General features: G+C 39.0%; 1 protein-coding gene across 1 annotated transcript in view; it reads right to left on the bottom strand.

The window, feature by feature from the left end:
- Nucleotides 1–11190, bottom strand: part of SNTB2 (syntrophin, beta 2 (dystrophin-associated protein A1, 59kDa, basic component 2)) — a 78428-nt gene that overhangs the window by 36946 nt on the left and 30292 nt on the right. Inside the window, exon 4 of the mRNA XM_011976681.1 lies at nucleotides 10540–10682. Within this exon, the coding sequence (XP_011832071.1) occupies nucleotides 10540–10682 (143 nt within the window). The remainder of the gene's footprint in view (nucleotides 1–10539; nucleotides 10683–11190) is intronic.

Raw genomic sequence — 11190 nt, 5'->3', positions numbered from 1 at the left:
GGAGGCTGAGGCAGGAGAATCGCTTGAACCCAGGAGGCGGAGGTTGCAGTGAGCCGAGATCACGCCACTGCACTCCAGCCTGGGTGACAGAGCGAGACTCCCTCTCAAAAAAAAAAGAGAGAGAAAGGTGATTCAATGGAGAAAGAATGGTCTTTTCTTTCTTTTTTTTTTTTTTTCTTAAGATGGAGTCTTGCTCTTGTCGCCCAGGCTGGAGCGCAATGGCGCGATTTCAGCTCACTGCAACTTCTGCCTCCTGGGTTCAAACGATTCTCCTGCCTTAGTCTCTCGAATAGCTGGAATTACAGGTTCCCACCACAATGCCCAGCTAATTTTTGTATTTTTAGTAGAGACAGTGTTTTACCATGTTGGCCAGGCTGGTCTCAACCTCAGGTGATCTGCCCGCCTCAGCCTCCCAAAGTGCTGGGAATAGAGGCGTGAGCCACTGCGCCCAGCCAAGAATGATCTGTCTTTTCAACAAATGATGCTAGAAATAAGTAGACATTCATATGCAGAAAAAAAAAAAAAAAAGCGGACCTTACATACTTTTCACAAAAATTAACTCAAAATGGATCTTTGACCTAAGTGTAAAACACAATACTAAAATTTCTACAAAAATTAGCCGGGTCTGGTGGTGGGCGCCTGTAATCCCAGTTACTCAGGAAGCTGAGGCAGGAGAATCGCTTGAACTGGGGAGGCGGAGGTTGCAGCGAGCCGAGATTGCACCACTGTACTCCAGCCTGGGCGACAAGAGCGAAACTTCGTCTCAAAAAAAAAAAAAAAAAAAAAATTTCTATCATGTAGGAGAAATGCTAGATGATCTAAAAGGATGTAATATCAAAAGCACAATCCCTAAAGAAAAAAATTCGGTAAGTTGGACTTCATTAAAATTAAAAATTTCTGATCTGCAAAAAATACTGTTAAGAGAATGAAAAGACAAGCCGCAGACAAAAAAATTTTTGCAAAACACATATCTGATAGAGGACTGGTATCCAAAATATATAAGGAACTCTTGAAACTGAACGATAAGTAAACAACCCAGTTAAAAAATGGGCAAAGGACGGCCGGGTGCGGTGGCTCAGGCCTGTAATCCCAGCACTTTGGGAGGCCGAGGTGGACGGATCATGGGTCAGGAGATCGAGACCATCCTGGCCAACATGATGAATCCCCATCTCTACTAAAAAAAGTACAAAAAATTAGCTGGGTATGGTGGCAGGAGACTGTAGTCCCAGCTACTCAGGAGGCTGAGGCAGGAAAATGGCATGAACCCAGGAGATGGAGTGTGCAGTGAGCCAAGATCATGCCACTGCACTCCAGCCTGGGCGACAGAGCGAGACCCCATCTCAAAAAAAAAAAAAGGCAAAGGACCCACTTCTTGGTATATATCCAAAAGATCTCAAAACAAGATCTTGAAGATATCTGCACATCTATGTTCACTATAGCATTATCCACAATAGCCAAGAGATGGAAGCAACTTAAATGTCCACTGACAAAAGAAAGGATAAAGACAATTTGTTATAAATATACAATGGAACATATTATTCAGTCTAAAAAAGGAAATACTGTCATAATCTACAACATTTAGACAAATACTACATGAAGTCTACTTATATGAGGTATCCAAGGTATTACTCACAACAACAGAAGGATGTAGTTATCAGGGGTTGAGGGAGAGCTGGAAATGGAGAATTGTTGTTCAATAAAGTTTCTGTTTTGCAAGATAAAGTTCTAGAGATCTGCTACACAACAACGTGCATATAGTAAATACTAATCTACCGTACACTTAAAAGTAACTAGATGGCAAATTTTGTGAGTTTTTTAAAATAAAAATTTATCTGCTAAAGGCTCTGTCATTCACATTGAGGTTTTTTCTCTCTGTCTCACACACACACACACACACACACACACACACACCATTTCCCACCTCTGTCCATCAATAAACAATAACCAACCCAACAGCAACGAGTGTCCTTAGTGCCCAGATTGAAATCACCCCCTCCCTCAAAAAGATGGTGAGGCTTCTTGGAAAATGACACTAGAGAAGGAAATACATCAGCTTGGAATATTGGCTGGGTGTGGTGGCTCATGCCTGTAATCCCAGCACGCTGGGAGGCTGAGGCAAGCAGATCACAAAGTCAGGAGTTCAAGACCAGCCTGGCCAACACAATGAAACCCTGTCTCCACTAAAAATACAAAAATTAGCTGGGCATGGTGGTGTGTGCCTGTAATCCCAGATACTCGGGAGGCTGAGGCAGGAGAATCACTTGAACCCAGGAGGCGGAGGTTGCAGTGAGTAGAGATTGCACCACTGACCTCCAGCCTGGGCAACAGAGCAAGACTCCGTCTCAAAAAAACAAAAAAAACAAAAAACAAAACAAAACAAAAACCCTACAAAAAATGGTGAAGTATACATATAGGAAAACCATAAGAAAAATAATTTTCCTTAAGGTCATGAAACTATTCAGTATTTTGCTTCACAGTTTAATCTATTCACTTTTTATATTTTCTTTTTTTTAAATTTTCATTCTGAGACAGGGTCTCACTCTGTCCCCCAGGCTGGAGTACAGTGGCACAGTGTTGGCTCACTGCAACCTCCATCTACCCGGCTCAAACAATCCTCCCATCTCAGCTTCCTGAGTAGCTGGGACTATAGGCATGCGCCACCACGCGCAGCTCATTTTTACATTCTGTGTAGAGATGTGGTCTCATTATGTTGCCCTGGCTGATCTTGAACTCCTGGGCTCAAGCAATCCTCCCACCTCAGCCTCCCAAGTAGTTGGAACAATAGGCGTGTGCCGCCGTGCCTGGCTCATTTTTGTATTTTGTGTAGAGACAAGGTCTCATTATGTAGGCTAGGCTGATCTTGAACTCCTGGGCTCAAGCAATCCACCTGCCTCGGCCTCCCAAAGTACAGGGATTACAGGCATAAGCCACCACTCCTGGCCTCACTTTTTATATTTTGCCTATTTTAAAGAAGTATTAAGTAGATCTGTGTAACAGAACAAAATACTACCTCATTTATAAGGATTCACTCACCTGACAATGTTTTCTATAAAGGATTTTTAAAAATTTGGTGAGGAAAGTACATCAAAGAGAAATAAATAAAATCTCTTTAATATCTAGCTTAAAAATAGCTGAATTTTAACATCTGCTTCAGCATTCTATTGTAGTATGCAGTCATAGCCTCACCTAGATATGTAGTTGGAAAAGGGAAGAGTATTTTAATAGCCCATTCAGATGATGTGGATAGCCTTCTGTCCACAGAACCAAAACTCAGCAAGTGGTTTCATAAAGATTAATTGCAACGTGGAATCTGAAAGCTTATCAACAGTTTCTGTATCATGTTTACATTAAAAATCAACTGGTTTCCCTTGAAATTTCAATGGATCTTTTTTATGCGTGCATAATTTTGCAACATCATTTATCATTCATTTGGAAAAATATTTGTTCACTGAGTTACACAGATTTTCCATGTTAAAAATGGTTCATTATAAAAGATGAAAAAAATCTCATTTGATATTACCACTACAAGCTCACAGTAGCAGATATGAGTTTTCCAGTATTCTAATTTTTGCTTGAAAGCTACAATTTTATCATTGGCAACTAATACTGTCAGTGTTTTCCTTAAGTTACAGACTCATTTTGGTGATCTGACAAATACCCAAGTCTGACTAAACGTGTTTGTCAATCGGTCATTCTTTCAAGAAAAAATGATGTTTCCATGAAAAAGCATGGAGTTCAGCTGAGAATTCAATCACACATGTGCTTTTCCTTGAGACAACAGTCATTCTTCAGTATGTAGCAGAAGTGCTCCATGAGTACTTCCCATTTCATCACACAGAATGTTACAAAGATGAATACTCAAGGGTCAAGATTAAATAAAATTAATATTTTTTACTATTTCAGTAGAGACATTTTGAAGTTAAACTGGCATTTTTTTCCCTCTGCAAGTCCACGTGGGGACAGATACAATGACTCCCAATACAGTTTGGTGCCAACTGCCTTGATTCATGCTAAGGTGCCAGCAATTTTACCCACCCTCAGTGCAAATGCCAACAACATGAAAAAAAAGCAAATGACATTTTAGTATTACTATGAAAACAGCTTTGAACTCACAAGGCCTCTGTAAAGGGAATCTTGCAGAGGTCCACGAAGTATACTTTGAGAACTGCTTTACTGAGCTGATTCCCAAAAAACCAACATGCCAATTAAACATCAGCTACCTTAGAAAGAGTTAAATAAATTTCAAAATTACTCTACATATGATCCAAGTAAGACAAAGTGTTGGGGAAAGCAATAGATACTTTATCATATTCAGTTTGAATGCTAATCCCAAAACAGACATTAAAAAATATAAAGTCTAAGAGAATTTTTTCCTACAGATTTCATTATGAAATATTTGGCAAAGGGAATCTAATTCAAACCAGATGGTGGACTCTTGCTGAGCAGTGGTTGGTTGGGAACACTGCTAAAAGGCCCCCCTTTTGTGGAGAGGCCAGATGAGTTCATGCAAAGGCATTTTGGCAGCTTTTGCCCCACAAGTCCCATAAGCACAGCACTACTCAATATTCCACATTCTAAAGTCACCACACTTTTTTTTTTTGAGATCTTTTTTCTCTTCCAAAGAAAGCTTATAGGAAAAGACAACAAAATCCATATCCTGAAAAATCCAGAGCTCCTATAAAACCAGTGTCTTTCTACCTGTGTCGTGTATCTGGCTTTAATCTCAAGAAATGTGTAAAATAAAAATCCTCTTCATTTATCACTTTCATGCCTTTACTTATTCCTCATTGGCCTGAACTACCAGCTATTAAAATCCAGGCACATACAGAGCTTTGGCTTCGAAGAATCTGTAAATGTGCAAAAATATAAATGGCAGCTCATGGTTAATTTACGTTACTCTAAGGATGTTATTTGATTTTGAAGTACAATCAACTCTTAATTTTTCAGGGTTATCTACTTTGTTTAACATAATAAAGATCCTTAATTTCTTTTCCTTACCTGTGTGTTTATGTAATCCTTTTTTATTCTGTCTCATACACGTGTAAGAACATGGTCCAAAGTATTAACAATAGAATTAGGGAAATTAAACATTCAGCCCTTTCTCATTATTCGTTTAAATCTCAAATGTTCTCTTTCCCCTACATAAAAACACTTTCTGGCCTTGCCTCCCTCTGCAGGATACCTCCTGGTCTGGTTTCATCTTCTGGTCTCTCTCAGGGTTACCCTTTACCCCTCTCTGGTTGGTAGAGGATGATTAAGCCCCACTTAATTCTATTGTGCAGTGACTTCAACCAATTCTACCTTGCCAACATGGCCACATGGAAAAACTAAACCTTTCATCTGTCTTGTTTATTCTAATCCACCAGTACTTCCTGAACAAGGAGTAAAGAAGCCCTGTTGTTACATTAATTAAACTTATTAAGAAACAACATGAATTAATTAAACTTATTAAGAAACAACATGAACTGGTATGGTGGCTCACACCTGTAATCCCAGAACTTTGGGAGGCGGGGCATGAGAATTGTTTGAGCCCAGGAGTTTGAGACCAGACTGGGCAACACAGCAACACAGGCTAAAAAAATTAGCCTGGCATAGTGGCTTATGCCTATAGTCCTAGCTACTTGGGAAGCTGAGGTGGGAGGATGGCTTGAGCCCAGGAGTTTGAGGTTACAGTGAGCTATGATCCTGCCACTGCACACTCTAGACTGGACAATAGAGTGAGAGTTCGTCAGAAAGAAAAAAAGAGAAGGAAGGAGGGAGAGAGGAAGAGAGAGGAGAAAAGAAAGGAAAAGGAAAGGAAAGGGAAGGCAGGGAAGGGGAAGGGGAAGAATAAGGAAAGGAATAGAGAAAGGAAGGCAGTCTAGGAAGCTCTATATGACCCACCCATTTAATTAATGGTGAGTTCAATTTGCATGAATGAGCATGTTTGAATTCCTCACCTTTAATATGAAACTTTGACTATCTGTAAAAATTGCTGGCAGATCAAAAAACTGCTCCTTTTCCTTTCTTTTAATTTTTTAGAGATGAGAGGTCTCACTATGTTGCCCAGGCTGGTCTTGAACTACTGGGCTCAAGTGACCCTTCCAGCCTCCCAAGAAGCTGGGATTACAGGCATGTGCCATGGCACCCAGCTAAGAGCTCTTCTTTTTTCCTTTTTTTTTTTTTTTGAGACGGAGTCTCACTCTGTCGCCCAGGCGGGAGTGCAGTGGCGCGATCTCGGCTCACTGCAAGCTCTGCCTCCCAGGTTCATGCCATTCTCCTGCCTCAGCCTCCCTAGTAGCTGGGACTACAGGCGCCCGCCACCACACCCAGCTAATTTTTTGCAGTTTTAGTAGAGACGGGGTTTTACTGTGTTAGCCAGGATGGTCTCGATCTCCTGACCTCGTGATCCGCCCGCCTCGGCCTCCCAAAGTGTTGGGATTACAGGCGTGAGCCACTGCGCCTGGCCAGAGCTCCTCCTTTAACAATGACCAAATTAAACTAATTATTATACTTTTTTTTTTTTGAGATGGAGTCTCGCTCTGTTGCCCAGGCTGGAGTGCAGTGGCATGACCTCAGCTCAATGCAACCTCTGCCTCCAGGGTTCAAGTGATTCTTCTGCCTTAGCTTCCCAAGTAGCTGGGATTACAGGCGTGTGCCACCACGCTGGGCTAATTTTTGTATTTTTAGTAGAGACAAGGGTTCTCCAGGTTGGTCAGACTGGTTTCGAACTCCTGACCTCATGATCTGCCTGCCTCAGCCTCCCAAAGTGCTGGGATTATAGGCATGAGCCACTGCGCCTGGCCTAATTATTATGCTTTTTACAAAGAATTCTTCTTGGGCATAATTTTCACTTAATAATAAATATTATAATTAAAGCAGCTAACACTGAGCAGTTACAATGTGTCAGGCACCATTCTAGGCAGTTTATTAGTATTAACTCATTTAATACTCACACCCACCCTACCTCATTAGGGTACACTTAACAAACGAAAAATATGTGTCACAGAAAGGTTCAGTAGCATGCTACCACTTAGTATAACATTCAGTTTATTATGAAACAGTCTCTCTTTTCAATCTTGTTGGGTTTAATTATTTTATTGAAATAACTGAATTATTAAAATATAATTCACACACCATACAATTTATCCCTTGAAGTATAACGGTCTTTCGTATATTCAGAATTTAGGAACCATCACCACATTCAATGTTAGCAAATTGTCATCATCTCAAAAAGAAATCCTGTACCTATTAGCTACCTCCCCCTGTCAACGGCTAATCTACCTTCTGTCTATCCTGGGTTTGCCTATCCTGAACTTTTCATATAAATACAACAATACAGTATGTGGTTGTTTGTGTCTGGCTTCTTTCACTTAGCATAATGTTTTCAAGATTCATTTACATTGTAGTGTGTATCAGAACATTATTGTTTTTAACTGCAAAATAGTATTCCACTGTGTGGATATGTCACATTTTATTTATCCATTCATCAGTTGAGGGACACTTAGGTTGTTTCCACTCTTAGGCTATTGTGAATAATGCTGTTATGAATGGTCATATGTAAGTTTTCATGTGGACATAAGTTTTCATTACTCTTGGGCATAACTTAGGAATGGAATTATGGGTCACAGCGTAACTCTACGTTTAGCTTTTGAGAAACTGCCAGACTGCCTTGCACAGCAAGTATACATTTTACATTCTCACCAGCAGTGTATAAAGATTCCATTTTCTCCACATCGTTGTTCACACTTTTTATTTTATCTGTCTTTTTAATTATAGCCATCCCAGTGGGTGGGAAATGATATCTCACTGTGGTTTTGATTTGCATTTCCCTGATGGTTAAGGATGCTGAACATCTTTTCATGTTCTTATTGGCCATTTGTATATCTTCTTTGGACAAATATCTATTCATATCACTTTCCCATTTCTTTTTTCTTTTTTCTTTTTTTTTTTTTTGAGAGGGAGTCTCGCTCTGTCACCCAGGCTGGAGTGCAGTGGTGAGATTTCAGTTCACTGCAACCTCCACCTCTGGGTTCAAGCAATTCTCCTGCCTCAGCCTCCCAAGTAGCTGGGATTACAGTCCACGCCACCATGCCTGGCTAATTTTTGTATTTTTAGTAGGGACGGGGTTTCACCATGTTTGTCAGGCTGGTCTTTTAACTCCTGACCTCAGGTGATCCACCCACCTTGGCCTCCCAAAGTGCTGAGATTACAGGCATAAGACACTGCGCCCAGCCCTGTTTCTTAATTGCGTAATTTATCTTTTCATTACTGACTTGGATAATTCTTTTTTTTTTTTCTTGAGACAAGAGTCTCACTCTGTCACCTAAGCTGGAGTGCAGTGGTGCAATCTCAGCTCACAGCAACCTCTGCCTCCCATATCCAGGCGATCCTCCTGCCTCAGCCTCCTGAGTAGCTGGGATTACAAGTATGCAACACCACACTGGCTAATTTTTATATTTTTAGTAGAGATGGGGTTTCACCATGTTGGTCAGGCTGGTCTTGAACTCCTGACCTCAGATGATAGGCCTGCCTCAGTCTCCCAAAGTGCTAGGATTACAGATGTGAGCCACCATGCCTGGACAAGAATTCTTTATATATTCTAGACACAAGTCTCATCAGATATATGATTTTGAAATATTTTCTCCCATTCTGTGAGTTATTTTTTCACTTTCTTGATGGTGACATTTGAAGCACAAGAGCTTTTAAGTTACTTAAAGTCAAATTTATCTATTTTTTCTCTTGTTAACTGTGCTTTTGGTATCATATCTGAGAAGACTCTGCCTAACCCAAAGTCATGAAGATTTACTATATTTTATTCTACGAGTTTTATAATTTTAGCTCTTAAATCTTGTCTATATCTTTTCCCTACTTGCAAATTAATACCAGTGATAGTACACACACCACCCCATCTCATTCTTTAGTACCAAAGTGCTTTGGTGGTCCATGCCTAATCTACTTGATAGCCAAGAAATTATTTGCTTATGGCATTATAATTTCCAGTATTAAACAAAAGCTCATCTATGGAATGTGATAAATTTCTGCTTCATGCTTCCAGGTGCACACATTTTAAAAAAGAATAAAGCTACCTTCCTTGCATTCTATGATCAGAACCAAAGTGTAAGCTGATTCTACAAAATTTAAACTTAAGAGATCTCCAGAGCCATATTCCTAAACTCTAAATCTTTGGAAAATATAAATTTATTTGCTCTAATTATAATTACTAAGACACGGTCACATATTTTTATAGGATTACCATCAAGTTCCTAATGTAATCATGACAGAGAAACTATAACTTAAGTAAAGAATTTAATTCAACTAAGATTTATTGATAGCCTCCTGCATGCAAAGCATTGTGGGAAGTGCTGAGATGACTAAATCAGAGTTCTTGACTTCAAGGAGGTTATAATTTAGTGGGGATTAAAAAAACCAAATATTAAGAAATTTACAATAAACAATACTGTATATTTTATTTTATTTTTTTAAAAGAGAAACTGATAATTAAATTCAGTCTTTCTGCAGGACTATTCTGTCCTGAAAGAATTAATGAGGGCATACCTCCCTAATACTGAGGCTCAGCAAATCCTTTATTTCATTTTGTGATCTAGGAGCTCCAGCTCTAAATTACGGAGATACTACTGGAAGCCTATGTGAAAACGATTTTTTTTAATAAAAAGAATAATATATGTAAGGGAAGAATAATATATGTGGTAAGTTAAGGAAATCTTTTAAAGTGAAACTTTTCCTGTAATGCAAAGAATACTCTGCCTTACATGAATCTTTGTCTCCTCAAAGCAGGAAAACCCCACTATTCCCACTGGGATATTCCAGATAGTTTCATCATTTAGCTCTTTTGACTACCAAATACTTTCCCATGACACTCTTCTTTAATGTGTAGTTTTTGAGTTATATCAATACCTGATTATTTTATAAGTCCAAAAAAATTTGAATTTGGGTATGTTTTCTAGTTTCACAGTTACGATCCCTTAAGACATCTTGGCTCCCAAGTCCAAATTTCTCTATTCTTTTCCCTTTCAGCCCTCCATATGTGGAATGCTAGAAACACCCTGTGGCTTCAGGTCAAATCAATGGTTATTTCATAGAATCAAAATGATATGTTCTTACATTAGAAAGAGAAGTTGAACAATATTTTGGCTGAGTTGTGTGGTTTATCCACAGTACCACATTCTGGTTTAAATGATTTCATCACTCAGTCAAAAGGCTGCCACAATTTTCAGTGGTTTTCTAGTCACAGTCAATAAAATAAAGAAAAAAAAAACCCCTATAATCTTCATGACTAAGCAAGTCTTAAAAGGGAACAGTTAGGAAGTTTCTTTGACAACTTAAAAGGTACACACAAAAATGCTCATGAAAAAAACAATTTATTCTGAGCTAGCAGCTGCAAAATGATCAATAAGGTTGTAAAACAAAAAATTTTTGTCTGCATCCGCTACTTAAATGCTCTTTTAGGCACCTAAGACAACAGAATTCACTTTAAAATTCTTTTGTAGATTTAGAGTAGGATAAATATTTTATTTCCTTATCTTTAGTCTTACTTACCTTGTGGCAACAAGTGGGTAGCTGTGGCATGGTGATGCCCAGGCATCTCTTGTCCATGGCATACAGTCATAGAGCAGCAAATCCTTCTCAGTCACAGCCATGAGGACAGGTCTCCATTGCTGTCTTCCACCATCTAATTTTGCCTGTTACAATGGAAAAATTCAGAAATCAGGGCTAACTATAATGATATGTCTTTGTAAAAGTTCCTTCAGTGATGGCCTAACACAATGGGTCTCCATGTTGTTTTCCCAACCTGATGGACTTGACATACAGGAAACATCTCACCAAGTTTACACTGGTAGGGACTCTCCACTGGGAGGTGTGAAGTGGTGTGTGTATTAGAGTTATAAACATTATCTAGTGATACAACACAGTTTTTCCCCATTCCATAATAACTGAACATTGCCAATTCTGTTTTTTCTTTTATTGAGATAGGGTCTCACTCAGCTTCCCAAAGAGCTGGGATTACAGGCATGAGCCACATATCTGGCCAATATTGTCAATTCTAATTAAATATATAGTAATATGTTCAAAATTATAAGTTTCAGAATGTCTGATGTGTAATATCTTCTAAACATAGGACAGAAACTCCTACTACCAAGTAAGTCTGTATAATGTAAACATCAAAGTTTTTTTTTTTTTTTTTTTTTT

The sequence above is a fragment of the Mandrillus leucophaeus genome, unplaced genomic scaffold (assembly GCF_000951045.1).
Source record: "Mandrillus leucophaeus isolate KB7577 unplaced genomic scaffold, Mleu.le_1.0 Scaffold17, whole genome shotgun sequence".
In the NCBI taxonomy this organism is placed as follows: domain Eukaryota; kingdom Metazoa; phylum Chordata; class Mammalia; order Primates; family Cercopithecidae; genus Mandrillus; species Mandrillus leucophaeus.
Note: the sequence above shows the minus strand (reverse complement) of the source record. Positions and strands in the feature narration are given on the sequence as shown.